At 48.4% G+C, this 19,877-nt stretch overlaps 2 protein-coding genes across 2 annotated transcripts in view; one reads left to right on the top strand and one right to left on the bottom strand.

The window, feature by feature from the left end:
- Positions 1-18,818, bottom strand: part of LOC126525811 (tether containing UBX domain for GLUT4) — a 52,104-nt gene extending 33,286 nt beyond the window's left edge. The window contains exons 1-2 of the mRNA XM_050173741.3: positions 18,697-18,818; positions 5,752-5,807 (exon numbers count right to left, since the gene is read on the bottom strand). Coding sequence (XP_050029698.2) covers positions 5,752-5,807; positions 18,697-18,783 — 143 coding nt within the window. The 5' untranslated portion in view covers positions 18,784-18,818. The remainder of the gene's footprint in view (positions 1-5,751; positions 5,808-18,696) is intronic.
- LOC126525810 (lysosomal cholesterol signaling protein-like) lies at positions 13,605-17,106 on the top strand. Its single transcript, XM_050173740.3, has one exon. It carries the CDS (start codon positions 13,773-13,775, stop codon positions 16,539-16,541), a length of 2,769 nt encoding a protein of 922 aa, XP_050029697.2. The 5' UTR covers positions 13,605-13,772; the 3' UTR covers positions 16,542-17,106.
- Positions 18,819-19,877: the final 1,059 nt, after the last annotated feature.

Genomic DNA, 19,877 nt, shown 5'->3' with positions numbered 1-19,877 from the left:
TTTGTCTGCCTGCCTGTGTCTGTCTGTCTGTCTGTCTCTCTCTCTCTCTCTCTGTGCGTCCGTCTGTCAGTGTCTCTGTCTGTGTCTGTCAGTGTCTGTCTGTCTGTCAGTGTATGTCTGTGTCTGTCTGCCTGTCTGTCTGTCAGTGTCTCTGTCTTTCTGTGTGTCTGTGTCTGTCTGTCTGTCAGTGTCTCTGTCTGTCTTTCTGTCTGTCTGTCAGTGTCTCTGTGTCTGTCTGTGTCTCTGTCTGTCTGTCAGTGTCTCTGTCTGTCTGTCTTTCTGTCTGTCAGTGTCTCTCTTTCTGTGTGTCTGTCTGTCTTCCTGTGTCTGTCTGTGTGTATGTATGTCTGCCTGCCTGTGTCTGTCTGTCAGTGTCTTTCTCTGTCAGTGTCTCTGTCTGTCAGTGTCTCTGTCTGTCTGTCAGTGTCTGTCTGTCTTCCTGTCTCTGTCTGTCTGTATGTCTGTCTGTCAGTGTCTCTGTCTGTCTGTGTGTCTTTGTCTGCCTGTGTCTGTGTGTCTGTCTGTCAGTGTCTCTGTCTGTCTGTCTGCGTCTGTATGTCTGTCAGTGTCTCTGTCTGTCTGTGTTGTGTCTTTGTCTGCCTGTCAGTGTCTCTGTCTGCCTGTGTCTGTATGTCTGTCTGCCTGTCTGTCAGTGTCTCTGTCTGTCTGTGTGTCTTTGTCTGTCTGCCTGCCTGTGTCTGTCTGTCGGTGTGTCTGTGTCTGTCTGTCTGTCTGTCTGTCTGTCTGTCTGTCTGTCTGTCTGTCTGTCTGTCTGTCTGTCTGTCTGTCTGTCTGTCTGTCTGTCTGTCTGTCTGTCTGTCTGTCTGTCTGTCTGTCTGTCTGTCTGTCTGTCTGTGTATGTCCGTCCTCGTCTTGCACCTCCGAAACCGAGTCAACTATGGCAGGAATTTCCAAATTCCCTGACTATACCAGGTATTCTTTTTTTTCCTGACTGTTCTCGCTTTAAGAAATGCTTGCACTCCTACTATTTCTCTCTCTTTTTTTCGTGTTTATTAAATTTACCTGGCAGTCTTATAACACTGAAGACTGAAGTCGAGAGAGACAAAATCTCGCCTGGCCAGAAAGGAGAATCACAAAAAAAGAGACATCGCTACCAGGCACAATATCTTTGTGCCTTCGTTGCACGAATTTCACGAGATAACCAGAAATCGATGCATGCACGACACGGGTCCGGCACGTGCAATAGGAGATAACCTCTGTATCGGGTGGAAACTCCGGCGTATCGGTCAAACAGCAGTATAACATGCGTCACCACTTCTACATGCACGCGCGGGGTCAGTAATCCGTCGCGTCCAACAAACACGCGGCGATAAACGAAATGCAAAACCATTCTTGGCCTCAGTCCTGCCGACTATGCGGGCCATACGCTTGCCTCGACCCCCCCCCCCCCCCCCCCGCATTTCCGGGGCGCATCGCCTTAGGATTCGGCTTTCGTCATTGCCACATCTCTTGGTTCTTAAAACGGTCCCTGAAACGTTTTTTCGTCGTACGCCTAGACACAGAGGCTATCTTTCAAGAAACGCTACCTCACAAGAATTTCGTGTCGGCGCACTGTAACACACTCTTAGGCAAGATACACCCTTTGGGGTGTATCTCTGCCACACAACGATAATCGTCATCTGCCTTGCTTGCGTTTCCTTTCTTGAAAACGCCGTGCCCGCTACTTTCCTGTCGGGAATGCTATGTCATGCTGATAACGCGCATGCCGTTCGATACTGGAAAATACCGGGCTTGCCGCGTTAAAGAAAGGAAATGCGGACAATAAGACAGATAACGATTATCGTTGTGTGGCAAAAGGGTGTAATTTTCCTTAAGAGTGTAAGGCCAGTACGACATTAGAGAGCTTTAGGTGAAGGGGACGCAAGCGTTGGGGTTCGCTAGCGCTTGCGGCCAGGCTACTGCGCATGCGCAGTAGCGTGGCCACAAGTGGTGACGCCTCCTTCGAGTGGTGACGCAAGTGTTTACTTCCGGTTCATTTGAACCGAGGGAATGCTTCGGCGAACACCTCAGCCAAAAAAAAAGTAGGTTCCATTCGCCTGCAGCACTAATGGGGACACGGCTCAGTGCCTGTGGGTAGAGGGAAGTGGGGAGGAAAAAGAGCACAAAATTAAGAACGAGGGAAGGATTACAGAGGGAAGGTGGAGCCCCCCCCCCCCCCCCCACACACCGGGACTGGCAGTGAGGCGGCAGCAGACCCCTAGATAGCTCACTTTACCCTAGAGTTACATAGTGCAAGCCGGGATATAAAATGCGATCTCTGGATGCCCCCTAACTCCGCTTCTAATGAACGGATTGAAATACTTTTTTTTTGCTACAAAATATTTCTGAAATTGCGTTCTTTCGGGGTCAATTACATTCCACGACATCCATAAAAAATAGTTGCAGGACCCCTTTAAACTTGGTCGACACATTAGGCGAAATTTTTTAAGACTAACTGCGCGCCGTGGATACAGATGCGGAGGCACTACGCACAAACAAGATGCGCATGGCGTCGCGGCGGCCGTTCATCGCTTTGCCGCGAGCGCACACTACAGAGTAACGGTTTCCGGTGTTATTTCGGTTTAATGATAAAAAAAATTTAAAAATTGGAGGGCGCTTAAGCTCCGCTTTTACAAGCGGAAGGCGATGGCGTTCAAAGACATGCTTTTCAGGCTTCCCGGCAACTGCAGCTTATGCAACCGCAACGTTTACCGGGAAACGCTCGGTGCGAACGCTATGCACGAAGGCGAGCTTTCTGGTAGAAAAGCGGCCTGTTGCGTGGGTCAATCCCCTGTTATTGTTTCGCACATTTAATATTTTTCGGTCCGAGAAGAGCTAACATATATATAGAGGACATGCGTTGTCGATGTGCCTTTCTCATTACATTTCTTTGAGGGCTGCCGTTCTCAAAATTCCGAGGAATAACTTTGTAAAGAATGAAAGAGAAGGCGTGTGCAACTTTGGTGGTAGAAGAGTGGTTGGGTATGCGCGTTTCGAAATTTGTTTATCTTTTTGTCGAGGCGACGTCTGACGCCGGACGCCGTATTTTCCGCGACACGTATACGGGCTCCTTGACGCTATCGCGTTAAAAGTACATCGACATCGCGAAGGCGCATCGTATGCTACACAGCTCTGGCAACGCACGAGGCAGCCGACGAGACGCGGAGGGGTTATAATTCTCGCGCGAAAACGGGATGCCTTCTCTGCAGCGGCAGGAACGCGAATGGTGAACCAGCGCCGTATATCGCGTTCGCCCTGCACTGCAGGCACGCGCAGGGTGCGACACTGCGGCGACCGCGCACGCGGCAGCAGACGCGAGCGAAGAACGTCGATGTCGACACCTCGGTCAACGCAGCGGTCAACACTTCCTTGGTCAAAGCAGCGTTCATGCGCTGTTTTGAAGAGAAAAGTGCAACTCCCACATTTGTCAGAGAGCCGAAGTTTCGCATAATACCTTGCCCAGAATGACCGCAGAAAAATATCCCGACAAGCCGAGATCCGGAAGAAAAAAGCGTTGCGAATGGAATCGCAACGTGCCATACAACGTCCGTCAGGAAAAACCGCCATCTCGAGTTAATGCCTTAGTGTATGGTGCGATACCAATCTTTCTTTTTTCTCCTTTTTTAGGTGTTCCTTAGAAAATGACCCAGAAGAAAGCGGCATTCCTAAACATTCTACAAAAGAGTGATCAATGGTTTCGGCATGTGGACAGAAGCGGCAATTTGTCGTCGACCTTGGCACGAGACGTGCCTCTTTTCTCCAACCGGGTGTCTGACCTTTTAAAGATCCCTGTCACCCACCATGCATTTATACACGACACGTTCATGTTTTACTTGGCCTACATAGCCCTTGGTGCAGTGTATAATACGCGACAGGTATGTGCTGAACCACCACGGAGCACTTCGGAAGTTTCTTTTTCAGCGAACCTGCCGCTTACGCTCGCAATGTGTATACGCTGTAAAATAATTTACACCCTAAAAAGTGAAAAAGGGTGTAAATGTGTCTAACTCACACCCTTAGGGTGTGAGTTATATAAATCACACCCTAAAGGTGTGAGTTATATAGACACATTTACACCCTTTTCACTTTTAAGGGCGTAAATTATTTTATACTGTACGCTGCTGCACAAGAAACAGCGCCTGACTGGCTGTCTTTATTGGTCGCTTGCACATGCTTGCGCGACTTTTTGAACGCGCTTTCAGTGCACTTTAAATTTCTGTAGTGTTTTCTTTCTTTCTTAAAGTTCTGCTCCGATGTAATAAAGAAAACAATAGTTAAGACTGGTGTATAGTGGTACCGTCTCCGCCTCCCACGCAGGAAGTGTAGGTTCGATTCCCGACGGATGTGCTCTGCGCAGGAAACAGACGCGGGAACACGCTCGGTTCGAATCAACCGAAAGCATAGACAACGCTTGCATCAGCGCTTTAAAGGAGGCAGGACGTAGCGATGGTTGCACGGGGTATACAGTTGAGGGGGAACTGACAGCGTGCCGACACAAAATTCTTGTGGGAAAGCTTTCCTTGAGAGATATACCCTCCGCGTCTAGGCGTATACGAGAAAGAAACCGCTTCAGGGACCCTAATACATAATATGCACGTACGTCATTCAACGATACTCCGCGGCTTCCGGTTTACAGCAGCGCCATGTTGAGGAACCTATAGGCCTATGCGCGCGCCTGTTAAGGTACCCCAAGATGGCGGAAGGTATCGGAAGCCGACGACAGCAGCGGATGTGACGTCACGTGCATACTATGTATAATCGAGACGGACCTACCTTATCGACTCACCACGTTTGTACACGATCGCCGAAATCGTTTCGGGGTCCTAAGAGGAAGCTTTAGCTCGGACCCGATGCGGCCTATTCAAATACATGTAAAACGCAACAACACTTTTCTGAGATAACCCCCGGGATGATTTTAATTAAGTTTGTTGCATTTGAGAGAGAAAGTTAAACTCTAGAGACTGTTGAAAGCGGAATTTCAATTTAGGGCCTACATTTCGTTCAAAAAAAAATTAAAGAATTCGCAAGTACGAAAAAAAAAAAAATAGACGCACGAGATTTATAAACTAATAGCTCTGCATCAAGAAGAGATATCGCAGTTCTCTAAACGCCATGCATTCGATCGTTCAAAGCGGACTAATTCGCTATGTCAATTTATATCTTGCGTGAATTTGTGACGTTGTGTACAAGGGTTCTGCAAAAGCTGTATTTCCATATTACTGTTTTTTTATATTCATGTGTAACATATACATTTTGTCCGCTTTAGATGTACTCTCAGATGCAATTCACAGAATTGTGATACCGTTTTTTCTCCCTTTGGCTAATTTTTCTTCTTCATTTGCGCTTCAAGTTAGTCGTGGAACACTAACCCGCTCACATATCTTGCTCAACCAGATGCAGTTACGTGTATGTCGACAGTGCATGCTCATAACACGCGAGGTCAATTATACATACAGTATACATAGTATGCACGTGACGTCACATCTGCTGCTGTCGTCTGCTTCCGCTACCTTCCGCCATCTTGGGGTACCTTATCAACAGGCGCGCGCGCGCTACCGTAAACCGGAAGTCGCGAAGAATCGTTGAATGATGTACGTGCATACTATGTATACTAAATGTACGACATGTATTACTGGCATTCATTACGCGAACATCACGCATAAGTGCCTGCTGTAAACGAGAGCGCGTTTTACCGTATGCTCACACGCACTGAAGAGTCGAAATCGCTCGCGTGTGTATACGTGTACTCACTACAGATCGTATTCCGCCGGGTCCAGTCGCTGCTTCTTGCAGGCATCTTCCAGAATCTGAAAGTAGACGACGGTGCCAACAGACGTCAGAAACAGACGACGCACCTTCGCGCAATAAGTATAAAGGTCAAAGGGGCAGTAAAAAGCAACACTAAATGAACCAGACACTAAAGAGAAAATGTCCCTTAGGTGTGTAAGCGTATTACCCTTGAACAATATAAAAAAGCCACTTTTTATTGCATATACACACGCGATAAATTCGAAAAAATAGAAAAGAAAAAGAAAACGCAAGTGCACAAGACTGGTACTCGCATTGGCGTCACTGATTTCGACAGCGTCCGCTCAAACCCAGATGTATCTTTATCGGTAAAGGCGCACTTGATTTTATTTTAAGTAGATTTATTTTAAAAAGATTGAATTTCAAAAGTTTCAAGAAGCTCTACAGATCCCCGACGGCACAAATGTGAAAAACGATGCTCTGAAATCCATGACGTCACGCTGACGTTCCGGACCTGGGGTAACGGCTGGAATTTTTTTAAAAATGAGGCCTCTTTCATTATTTAAGGGGGGGGGGGGGGGGTTATGCGCCGAAACCTGGATACGATTACGAGGCACGCGGTATAGTTGGTGGGGACTCCGGATTAATCTTGACCGCCTGGGGGTTTTTTTAACGTGCCCCCAATTGCATTTCGTCGCCATCGAAATGCGGCCGCCGCGGCCAGGGTTCGAACCCGCTCCCTCGAGCTCAACAGCGCAAGCCCAAAGCCACAACGCCATCACGGCGGGTAAAACTGTGACCACCATTTTCGATTTTATTAATCAGTCCATTACAGCGAAACTAACGAAAAAAATTGAGTTTTGAACATATGCTTCAATATCGGCACATGAATATAGATATTCCTTTAAGTTAAGCAGTATTAATAAAATTACGCTTCTATATAATAGCAAAACGGGCCACTCATGCTGCGAGTAAGGGCCTTGTTTGTTGGTTCGTTCGAATGCTTGGATGTTCGTTTACATGTTTGCGTGAATGTCTGATTAAACTGTGCGTTTCACATACGTCGTGAAACTGCACAGTGGCGCAGGTGGCTCTGGATTTCTTTCGACCGCCTAGGATTTTCCGTCGCGCACCTAAATGTATACACACTCACGAGCAGCGCTCTCTCTCTCTCTCGTCCTCATCAAAACGCGGCCGCCGTGGGCAACGAGCGGCTGCGGCAGCTGCGGCGAGTGTTCTTGTCCGTCCGTCTGTCTGTCTGCGCGTCCGGTCGTCTGCTCCTCGACCACGTACCGGCCCGTTTTACGCCGCGACACACACCTCCTTGCCGCTTCACATACGCCTAAAGATTACGTATAGGAGTGTTCGAGAACGTTCGGTTGGCATGTCCCAACGACTTCGTCGGCGACTGCACGGGACGCAAACCGGTCGCCTTTCGAGCCGAAAAAAAAAAAACAAAGAAAGCACAAGCACAGACGCACAAAAGAAACACCTGTGCCCTTCACGACCTTCTTTTTCGTCCGCATCGCGCATTTTCTTTTTTTTTTTTTTTCGTGTCGCTCCGCTCTGGTCCAGCGTAACACTGAGCGAACGGCGTGGCCTAAAATGCCCAGCGCCGGTCAGCTTTCTTCTCGGGCGCGTTGCAAAAACACTCGCACGCCTCGTTGCGTGATCGCCGTGGCACATATCGGGACAGAAAATAAATGGGGGTCTCTCTCTCTCTCTCTTCGGATCGGTCGCTCCTACGGTATAGACGGTTTTTGCACGCTCGCCTTGGCAGCAGAGATATGCCTGCGACCACGCCAAGCTTTCGGTCTCGACGGGACCTGTTGCCGAGCTGTTATAGTTGGTTCGTACACTCGCGAACTTTAGACGGGACAGATGAAGAAGCAAGCGCGTTTCAAACGGTGACACCCTCCTGTCTGTGGGGCAATGTGGCGAAACGATATCTGCCCTCCACGTCCCCCCGCTTCGATGTCGCGAAGTAGGAGAATCTAAGAAAAAAAATTCCGAGGTGTCCTTACTTAGCTATCGACTAAAAGACGCGATGGCGAAAGCCTTGTAAAGCCTACTGTATATCACCCTAATCCTAATTAATCCACCGCAATGCACCTTAATCCACTCTAATCATATTTAATCCGCCTTAATCCTCCTTCATCCACCTTAATCCACTCGGATCCACCAGAACTCTCATTGATCCACCTTACTGCACCCTAATCTACCTAATTAGTTAACTTTGCTAATCGTCCGTCATCTCTTGTACACGGCTGGGCATGCTTTGGTTCGCTTCTGGCCTTCCTTGGGTCACGTGATATTTTCTGTACCTCACAACTATTCCGTTACACTCGGCACGGTTTCTCGGCAAAGACCAGCTCTCTGACGTGAAATCAGTTTCGGATTTTTTTAAGGTGACGTTCATGTACTAGCTGTTACACACTCGGGCGATCCGTAGCAAGGCCTAGCATATGCTGCGGCAGCAGTATCTATAACACACGCCTCCAGGCCCCTGCGCACAAGAGGCAGTAGTGCTGTATTATTAAATGTTTTAAGTTTATACGTCATCTATTTACTCGGCACACTTAATTGGAGTCATTGCCATAGTTTTATTGCAATTATGTGTTTTACGCACTTATACAGCGATCAATTTTAGGCCTCTATACATTACGTCTCGTTAGGTCTACTTACTGCCATTCATCAATCCATCGATCGCTAACCATTTCTAGGCGCCCTCTGGCCATATCTGGCCCTTGTGCCATTAAACACTATGCATCATCATCAGGTATGCGCTTGTCGGCTACTTCTAGAGGTGTGAAATAGCTATAGCTTGTCCTGGCCAGCTAACGTTATACCGAAGTTGTTCAAATTAAAATGATTAAAAAAAATAAAATTATGGGGTGATACGCGCCAAAACTACGATCTAATTAAGAGGCACGCCGTAGTGAGGGACTCCGGAAATTTGGACCACCTGGGTTTCTTTAACGTGCACCTTAATCTAAGCACACGGGTGTTTTCGTATTTCGCCCCCACCGAAATGCGGCCGCCGTGGCCGGGATTCGATCGCGCGACCTCCAAAATACGATTAAAGGACCTACACGGTGTTCGGTCGTCATACCTACACAGGGTACATGGCACGTTATGAAGCGTTGGTCATTAAATACACGGATGAGCATGTGTTTACGCAGGGTGCCGCGACAGAGGAATAAAATCGTGGCTGCTGCTGCATAATGAATAAATCGTGGCTGACCGCTGCTACAAGGCATAGACCGGTCGCACGCCGACGTTTATATATCTGCTTCCCTCTTGAAATTCACCGGAACCATGGCATTTTCCTCGGCATTCCATTCAACGTAGCCTTAAAGCCAAGTGCACGGGAAGGAAGCGGAGAGGACTTATTCTGTCACCGCGACGCTCAGGGGCTGTCGACGTGGTGCCGTGTCAACGTTCTAGTAAGGATGTCGCTGTGGCTAAAAATGTTCCAGGTGATGATAATAGTAGCGGAACAAGTTGCTGCCCTGATAGAAGACGGTACGTCCCCCTTGTCGAAAACGTCGGCTCAAATCGACATTACTCGCTCGACTGCAACTCGGCATTTCAAGTTTCCGTCTTGTTTTGACCTTCTGTCTTTGTCTGAATTCTGTGCGCGCGGCTTGCATTTGCTTCGGCCGCAGCGGAGTTTCTCTCGCAGGCATGTAACGCGGACGTCAGCCGCGCGCTTTTGTCAAGTCATTATTTTTTTTTTTCCTTTATCAAAAGCAGGGAACAGCCGCATCAAAGCTGCCACATACGTCCGCGCATATTTCAGAATGTACACTCGGATATTAGCTACTGCAACAACAACAAGAACAACAGCAGCAGCATACCTTCGCATGAGCACACAGCAAGAAAGAGAAAACGCAGATATACGTAGCGCTGACAGGTGGTACGACTGCTAAAATTTGAAATACTCGCACGGTGAAAATACGACAAACAAACAAGAACAAAAAGCAACACACCAAAAGTCAAAGAAAAGGAGCTGAAGATGAATCTATAAGCTTCCCCGCGAGGGAGAACTGCCAGCAAAAAAGGTGGACGCGCTTTTACAGAACACTGAAGGAAACGAATTCGGGATCTATTGCTTTCTTTTTTTTTTTTTCGGGTAGTTCGTTTATATGTGTGGGCAACCTAAACTGAAGCATTTGTGTTCCGTAATTTGAGCGGCAGGTGATAACGTGCCAATGCGCAGTAGGGCGTGTTTCATATAGCGGCATTTTCTCTGTGAACTCAGCGACGTCAGTGAGAGCGCGATATTTATTTAATCGCGCCTAGTAAAGGCGAGAGAGCCTATATAGAGTCGTACAGTGATTTCACGTTCAATACGACCTTTCAAGACAGCTCGTCACAATCTGTGCCAGTGAAAAGGTTAAAAAAAAAAAGAAAGCGAACTGGATCGACGATCGCTGCTCGCGGACAGCCCATTCTAGGAAATAAGCATACAAATGCTCGACGGAAGACAACGCTTATTACTCCGCGACGTTGACGTATGGAGGAAAGAGGGCGTAATACGTTTCAAGCGGCGACAAACAACGTCGTTTACGTCATTCGGTCTATATGGCGGGGAATTAGCGAGAGGACCGAAAAAAAAAACGAAAAAAAAGGAAACAAGTAGAAGCGGCTCGCGCTCGAAACGCCACAAGCGCCTCCCAGAACCTCCAGGTGCACTGGTTGGTAATTCGGGACTGATTGAACTAAGCCACTGTTCTTTTTCTTTCTTTCTTCCTCTCTCTCTCTTTCTCTCTCTCTCCCTCTCTCTCTCTCTCTCTCTCTCTCCTCTTTTTTTTTACAATGCAACGTCGTCATATGTATATATAGCCTCCTATTGCTAGATGAAGCCAGTAAATACTGATCTCTGTTACGTCTTGTATGAAACTCTACGGTCACGATGTTGTCGACACCGGGCCCGGCACTTCGTATATCAAATTAGTCATATTTTTCCCACCAATACTCCACACTTTCATACTCGCAAAATGTGTCGCCTCCGCGCGTGTGATGAGCGTGTTGGAGAATTCCTGCAGCTCCGAATAACAGCGTATTTACTCGATTCTAAGCCGATCTTCCGAAAAGTCAGAAGAAAAAAAAAAAAGAGGGAACCTTTTCTCGAATGCCAGCCGACCAAGGCATGCAACGCGTAAACAACCGCAGAAACAAACAAACAAACAAGAAATCGGCGACGATATAGCGGTCAATGTGAAGGAAATGCCTGAAAATCACGTCGCACCTCTTTGAAGTCCCGGATCCATGATTGAAACCACCTTCACCACATTGCATAATGTTGTTCAGGAGCTCGCTCGTCACACACACCCTGTCTCTTTGAAGTTCAAATGGTCCAAATCAGACTACCGTCGGTAGCAATAATATATATATATATATATATATATATATATATATATATATATATATATATATATATATATATATATATATATATATATATATATATATATATATAGACACACGCTTCCGCTCTTCTCGTCAGCGGGAGCAAAGGGAGTTATATTTTATCCGCAAGTTTAGAACAATCACGCACGCCATAAACGAGCGTTTCTTAGCCCATAAGTTAGAGCAACTAAATCGTAACTCAATAGCCGCATACACAAAGCGAATACGTGGGTGATGCGAAAGAATGCCCACTACCCCATTGAGGTACAGCGGAGCGACCCGTCCACATTAATGTACCTTGTTTTCTTTTTCATTTTTATTTCGCCATATTATTATTATTATTATTATTATTATTATTAGTTACAGTTTAACTTCTTGTCGACATTGATTTTTTTTTCGTATTTCCTGTTTTTCCCTTTTTCTTTACTGCCGCGATCCGTTCTAAGCACTCCTCGGCACTGACTTTGCGCACCCTCCCCCCGCCTCCCTCTGCTTTCTTTAGTTTCTGTATTATTTTATTTTATTATTTCTACTGCTAAAAAATGAAAATTGTATTTCCTATTATCCTTTCACTTATCTACAAATCTTGCAACGCCTTTGATCAGGACACCACAAAATGGCTTGCGTGTTTGCCAACCATGTCAAAAGCACGCGTCACGAATTCATTTTCTTACGCTTCTCATCGCATGGCTCTTTTTTTTTTTTTTTTTTTTAGCGCGTTCTACTCAATTTGATCGGGACACAACAAAACGGCTGGCAGGTTCGTCGATCAACTAAAAGCACACGTGACGATTTGAGACCGTGTCAACGACCTGTATACACTGCCAGTGATGATGGTGGTGACGAAGGCGCCGTGAATAACCCCGTTATCAACGAGGAAACTCTCTGGTCCTAGGCCCTCAGACCTTTTACTTTCTATTTTTTATGTCGTTTTGCTCTTTCTTGCGTGTTTGTCTCTCTATCTAAATATATAGAGACTTGCAAAAATTCACTGTAACCGCTGAAAAAGGTCGGTCCCCCGACCGAACCTGTTGGGTAAATAAGCCAAAGATAACCGCGAGGTTGTGCTTCTCATCTTTTTAAACACGTTTGGACCATTGAAAAATCCAGTTTTATATATATAGCCGGGGCAAGCGCATGGCGGGTAATTTACTTGAAATGCGTTAGCACTAGGAGTGTCAAAGTGGGCAAAAGCTTTTGGGTGAAGTGTAGTAGGCATCACATTCTAGTAGTGTGTGTGTGTCATTATATATATATATATATATATATATATATATATATATATATATATATATATATATATATATAGAGAGAGAGAGAGAGAGAGAGGGAGAGAGAGAGATATTACACTTCACACACGCACTTTTTCCCACTGACACTCCTAATTGTAACGCATTAAAAGTTATTTACCAGCCATGCACTTGTCCCGGCACACTGTAGACAGAAGTGTACTGACACCAATGCCATTAAGTCAAGCAGCGGCTCTTAATTCGACTCCAATTACGACGGTTCCTAATGAATTCGTCGAATCCAAGCCTACCTAAGAGCTTCGCAACCCAAGATTTTAAAAAACACCGTCTGCCGCTAGGCTCGGCTAAATACGGCACGCGTCAGCGCTCCTCCAATATCGAAACAAGTTCAACGAAACAAATTCATATCGTTTCAAAAGCAACTTCCCGCCTTGTATAACTCCCCTGCCTCTCAGAAGAGCTCGTCTCTATTATACTTTACGGTCCACGCGCACACAAACGCCGACGGGTATAGTAGACACTGATACTTTTCTCTTTGTTTCGTTTTCCCTTCCGCATAAGCTCGACTTCCTGTTGGCCAATGTCAAACGAAGCACCCAGAGGACGCTCAGTAATGACGGGACAAAAACACCCCCGCATGACAGATGCGCACGTACGCGGGTCTCTCCAACAGCGCCGACCGACGAGGATCAACTTGCACGTCGGCGCCGAGTAAGCTACCCACGAGGGAAGGGCTGTCCTTCGTCAGGACAGCGAAACGTTAAAAAAAATGAAAACACTGCGCTGTCGGTCTCAATTCGTTTCTGCGGTATGCGTATCAGTTCTATTTATAGAATAAATCGACCGCGCGGGGGCCCGTAAACCTGCTCAACCTACGTGATAGGCCAAAATTATCGCAAGAAAATTTGTTTATAAGCACTAATTTAAGAATCGATTGCCCTGAGAGACAGCGACTACATACTACCGGAAGGCCACCTCAACAGTAGCTTTCGCCAACGTTCAAAACAGAGCAGCAGCGGGCGACAGACGATTCAAAAAGGCCGCCAATGCGACAGCGGCACCGCCGGTGAGCATGCGCGCCTGGGAGGGGAAGGGCATGGCGTCACGGCTCGCGTCATTTTTACTTCGTAAACATAGCTTCTCTCTCTCTCTCTTCTCCACGATCTCTCTCCAAACCAAGGACACTGCGACGCCAGACCAGACGGTGCGGTTCATACCGTGCGGTGCGTGCATACGTGATCCGCTCGCGACCTGTCATGGCCGCGCCCATTTCAGTTGCGGCGCGCAGGACTTGTATCAACTCGGCCTGACGGGTGCAGACGCGAGCCCTCCGCGCTCGAGCGGTGTGAGCTCGCTAGCATGGAGCCGTCGGCGCCGTCGATCTCCACAACATCCGCACCCGGAGGCGATAACGTCGTGTACGACGAGCTGCTGCCGGTGCTGATACAATGTTTCGCGATCATCCTGCTCGGATACATCTCCGGCCGTGTGGGCCTCATCGGCTCCGCCGAGACGCGCAGCCTCAACGTGTTCGTCTCCTATTTCGCCCTGCCGGCAACGGCGTTCAAGTCGCTCGCCGCGATCGCGCTCGGCGAGGTCAACTGGAGGTTCCTGGCCGCCCTGGCGCTCGGCAAGTGTGTCATCTTCGCCGTGGTCGCCGCGGTCACGCTGGCGCTCGTGCGCCGGCCGGCGAGCTTCGGCAAGGCCGGCCTGTACGCGATCGCCGCGTCGCAGAGCAACGACTTCGGCCTCGGCTACCCGCTCATCGTGCACCTCTACGAGAAGATGCAGCCGACGTTCAGCCACTACCTCTACTTGGTCGCTCCCATACAGCTGGCGTTCCTCAACCCCATCGCGTTCGTCATGATGGAATACGGCCGCACGCACGAAGATAGCGACGGCGTGACGGCGACGGGAACGCGAGCCGGGACGCCGAGGCGCGGCCGCTTCCTGTCGACGCTGACGGGCATCGTCAAGAACCCCGTGGTTGTGGCGCCGGCTCTGGCCATCGTCTGGAACGTCAGCACGTCTGGCGCCGCGCTGCCCTCGGTGGTGCAGGGAATCCTCGACTCCTTCGGGGACGCCTTCATCGCCACGGCGCTCTACCTGCTGGGTCTCAGCATGGTCGGCAAGGTGGGCAGCATGGGAAAGTACGCCGCGCTGACGCCCGTCTTGCTCGTCTCCGCCAAGATCGTCGCGTCCCCGCTGGTCACGCGCGAGCTGGTCAACCTGCTCGGCGTGGGCAACAACGAGCGCGACCAGAAGGACTTCGGCAACTTCGGCTTCCTCTACGGGATGCTACCCATGGCGCCCAGCGTGTTCATATTCGCGACCCAGTACGAGCTCCCGACGGCCGCCGTCTCGACGGCCATGGTCGCCGGCACCTTCCTCTCGGCGCCGTTCATCTTCATCACGGCCACCATGAGTCAAATAAAGGAGCACTGTCTCCAGGACTTTGCCGCGACGATGGGGAAGACCATGGTCAGCTCCAGTGCTGTCAGCGCCGTCTGCTGCCTGTGGCTTTTGGTCGTGCTCTTCCGCAGACGGGACAGGGTGACACACGGGACCACGATCTACTTAGTGGTCTGCCAGCTGGCGACAGCCTTGGGGGGCGTCCTTTGGGCGGCCACGAGCATCGACGACCCTCTGTCGCCGTTGGCGTACGCCCAGTCTGTCCTGTCCATAGCGGGCATCTTCGCGTCCCGCGTGTGGACCGCGATTCTCGCGGGCCTGCTCGCCTTGCTGCACTGGCGTTCGCTTTGCTTCGTGCTGAGACTGAAGTGGCTCATCGCAGTCGCCGGGTTCGGATTTTCTATCTTGGCGGCGCTCTCGCTGTGCCTGAGCATTCCAAAGAGGGGATCCCGGCTCGGCAACACGGACCCAAACTTTCAGTTCGGAGACATCCAGGCAGTTGTGGCCGTCACCGTTCTCCTGACCAGCCTCCTCTTCACGGTGGTCAGCCTCATATTCCAGCACAGGTTCCGCCTGAGGATGAGGGACTACGTGCCTATCGGGGGCAGCAGTGACGATGAACAAAGCGACGTGGTTCACTCTGACGTCAACAGCCCTTTGATTCAGCCATCGTCGAGCTCTCAGACACGGCCCTCGGGTGCACAAGAGGAGGCAAAGGGCAAGTCGGACGGATGTACAGGAGACTGTGAGGACTGTGCCAATTGCTCGGATGAAGAAGAACACAGCGTTGTTCCAGATCTCGAAGACCTCATTAGCAGCCCAAAACCAAATGTCAAAGCTCAAAGGACCAAGTTCTCAAAGTCGGCTACTCTTTCCAAGGCGTCATCCAAGTCAGTGAACTCGAGCAGGTTCGAATTCAACGTGTCACCAGCGCAACAGACACCGAGCACTTCTTTCGACCAGCTTTGTGGGCCACAGTTCAACTGTGACAAGGAGCAAGTGAGACAATGCATGAGTCTCATTAGCACGTACAACCAGCAGACTGCTATTAGGGTACAGAACACAGACGAAGCACTCGACCTAGATAGCATGGTTGAAGCCAATGATGACATACACCAAGTCTTCAGACATACCGTGCTTGTCCTCCTACTTAGCGTCTCGATGGTCATTGGACTCGCTGTCTCGCTTTGGCAGCTTCTTCTCACGGATGCTCCAACAGGAATCTTGGTCGAGCTAGAGTTTGTGGACATCATACTAAACTACGGACAAGGAATGTTGACGTTCCTTGTGTTCGGACTTGATGGCAAGTGGCTCCTGCGATGGCTGTCTGGCGCGTGGTACTTTGTTTCGTGCAGACAGCGAAGACAGAGGGTCACAACCACCCTCATCCTTCCAAAGTTTGAAGACCTGTCTCCAGAGGCCCGTCAGATCTGCACACAGTTCCATGTGTACCATAGAGACTCCTGCATTACAGACATCTGCCATTCGCGGCATGGTCCTGATGGCACGGAACTTCATCTTGCCTTCGTGGGGAGGGATCTCGTCGACTGGCTTCTAGCTGTTGGACTGTGCCAAGATCGAGTGCAGGCCACCCGATACGGCAAGCGGCTTCTTGAAGGCAGGGTCATAGCACACGTAACTGGCCGACACCACTTCTGCGATGAGCTCTACACGTACACATTCTTGCCTTCACACGAGTTGGATGTTTCTTCTTGAGCATGTGACCGGGACATTGTAGGCATGTGATGAAAATGTGTGTTTGCACGAAACACAAGCGAAATACCAACACAGTGTGTTCCGATGGGCACGCCTAAGGACCTGACTGAACATTTGCAGTGTCGCTTGTGGTTGTGAAAGACTAGAAATCTGTGTGGACAGCGCACAACTTGGTGTGGCACTAATGGAACAATGCACCGAACGAGGGAGGGTGAAAAGAAAAAGCAGGCCCTCATGTTCTTGTATAACGAAGCTCGTGATGCTCCGAAATTGCCTCACTTGGCAGAGATGAGTGTGGAGACTGTGGAGCAGGACTTACTCTTAATTTAAGATTGTAAGAGTGCTGTTGTGCATTTTGTATATAGTTATGTAAAACTTTTAAGAAGCTTCAAAGGAGACCTGTAGTGAGCAAGAAAGCCAAAGAGCAAAATTTTAAAGCTACGATATCATCACAATTATGACAATGCATAGTGTGATTCAATAGCTGCATAGTGCCTTAATTTCTTTTCAGGACCATAGCACCAGACAGCAGCTGCAGATGTGAAATAAAATATACCAGAAGTAAGCCGACTACTGATTCATGATGAGATTTTGTACTCGAGCAAATATTATTGGGAAAAGGCACGTAGAATTAAGGCATGAAGTGAAGAAGGATGACAAGACACACGCACTGTCATTCTTAATTGCCTTGTCCCACATTCTACGTGCTTTTTCCAATAATGAATGAGTACAAACTAGCTAGTTTGCTACTATGGTTATAGATAAATCTTTTGAGAGCCCTCAAATTGCCACCTCCATTTTCACATGATACAAAAACACGGAGTACTCGGAGCCTCAACCAAAAGATTGAGAGTGAGCGACTTTCAAACCATCACAACTTTTCAATTTCTCATGCCGAGAAATCTGTCAAAGAACTTGGCTTTCTCACATTGTTTACCACGCTGTAGCAACTCTTATTTGATTCATGGTGAGTACTCGTGGCGGTAAGTATGAACGTGTTGAATTTCTGACTGCTTGCAATAGTTGAATTAAAATAAAGCCCATCTCGAGATTTCCCAGAGACGCTTTCTTGGTAGAAGCACAAAGAGCACTTTTAAGCCAATTACATTATGTATAATTGGTCCCCCTCATACAAATCGTCTAGCATGCAGCAATATCTGTTCCAAATTTGCAACACTGATAACACTCGTCAAACAAACTATTTTAATTTCTATTCTCATGTGCAGAAGCGGCATGACTTCGGCACGTTAGCAGCCGGTTACCACTGCACACTTCAACTACAATTCATGTGCCTGACCACGCATTGCTACAGTTAAACGGCTCTGAACGCATTAACAGGCTGGCAAACAATACAGGCAACCAGTGATCGCCCATTCGTACCACAGCTGTGGCATCTGTCAGAAGCCATTCTAGGAGAGTTTGACTCGTAAATCATGGCAACAGAGACTTCAGAAAGCAATGTTCTATGCACAAGGACTATCGCGCACTTAAACTTGCCGATAGCAACCCAAAGGCGTTGAGCATCTGCGCACACCTACTAATACAGCCGGCTGGAGTGCTACTTGAAAGGCGTGAAGTTGGCACTACTCAATAAGGTTTCTAATATGTTGTACGAAATTCTGCACGTGCCACTACTGACACCATACGAGAACCTAGCCGTGAGCTTCACAGCAATGGCACGCTACTTGATTGGAGAAAGACGCGGCGCAGTCCTTCAGAAAATGTAGTACGATGTGAGGAAATATGTCGGACTAGACTGCGAGCGAAGATTCCTTCAAGGATGGCTCAGTTAGTTAACGTGTAAACCACAAATAAGGGAGTGGGACGGGCTCTGGCTGGCATGTCGGAGAAGTCCGACGTTCGGCCCCGAGCAATGACATGAAGCGCCTCCACGACCTCAGAAGTTACCCACACACGTAATGACAGCGGCAAGAGAACGTTTACCTCAACCACGCCCTGAAACCTAGCAAACGCGCTAATTACGAGGAAAAGCTCTACATGACCAATTTCGAACAGCGAACCGGCCCTGTGACAACTCAGCGAAAACGAAAGCCTCGCGCTACCGCAGTATTATTTTGGAGCGACCGGTTGAGGAACAGCCGCTCTTCGAACAGATGCAGCTGCTGACGTGTTTAAAGTGCGAAATGTGACTGACCTGGAATATGCTGGTGTTTGAGTTGACCTGGAAAACCTGCCGGTGGCCGTTCGGATAGAGCACAACAAGCGACAAGGAAGCAGCCATGTTTTGTGCTGCGCCTCCTGCTGGCAAGCCGCGATGATGAAACAGCACGCAACTACTTTGCAGCGACGAAAAAGAAAAGGAGCGCGGCTCGCGTTTCGACGCGGCCATATTATAAATTTTTGACCCTTGCGTTACCTTGCGGTGAAACGTTTCAAAACTTTCGGGTGGATGCGACGCGCGAGTTCGTTAAGCGAAAACGAAACCAACTTGCCTTTCCTGGTGCTCTACCGCTCCTAACGGCGAGCCCAACGTTTCCCGGAAGCATCCCGTAATTAAACGTAGAACAATTCCCGAGTTTTTCACTTTGACAAACTGCTGTGAACAGTACCCCGATTAGTAAATTAAACCGCGCGATTCACTTATAAAGGTGCCATTTTTGTACGATTACCTGTTATAACGTATGGGATGTCCACTGCGTCGCACATTGAATATTACTATCCCGAAATCGGTGGAATGTGTGCGATTTATCCTTTACATTTACTCAATTGTACGGTCTGGAATCAGCTGTAACATGGTCGTTTCTGACTAACAAATAACGTGAACTGTAGTTTGTGCAAGCAGCGGTCATCATTGTGTAACAGTAGGTACAGCTTTGGTGTGGAAGTTCAAGGGCTTAAACTGGGCCTGGATGCCTGCTGACACAGTTGCGATGTGCCAGTAGTGCTGTTTTTTCCGTTGCATGCACATTTAGTGGCATTATTGGATGCCATTTCCGAAAGACTCACCAAAATAAATAATGTCGTATTGCTTGCTTGGCTCCACATTTTTACATGTCATACCCCCGTATTCAGAAATGCAACTTAAGTCGAAGCCCATGCTTGACTTGATTTAGATGACGCCTGGCGTTGACGTGCCCAAAGACTCTCACTGCGTTTCCTTCGGCGCATTCACGATAGGCGTCACTTAGATCAAGTCAAGCATGGGCTTCAACTTAAGTTGCATTTATGAATACGGGGGATAGAAATGTATACTTAAGCAATGAATGTGCCCCCCCCAAGATTTCTGAATAATGTTGAAGTGACGTGTAGCAAACTTCACGGTCCTGTTTCGTGTAGAAAAGCTGATAAATATCTCTGATATCTAGAAGAGACCTC

The sequence above is a fragment of the Dermacentor andersoni genome, chromosome 8, assembly GCF_023375885.2.
Source record: "Dermacentor andersoni chromosome 8, qqDerAnde1_hic_scaffold, whole genome shotgun sequence".
NCBI classification, from domain to species: Eukaryota; Metazoa; Arthropoda; class Arachnida; order Ixodida; family Ixodidae; genus Dermacentor; species Dermacentor andersoni.
Note: the sequence above shows the minus strand (reverse complement) of the source record. Positions and strands in the feature narration are given on the sequence as shown.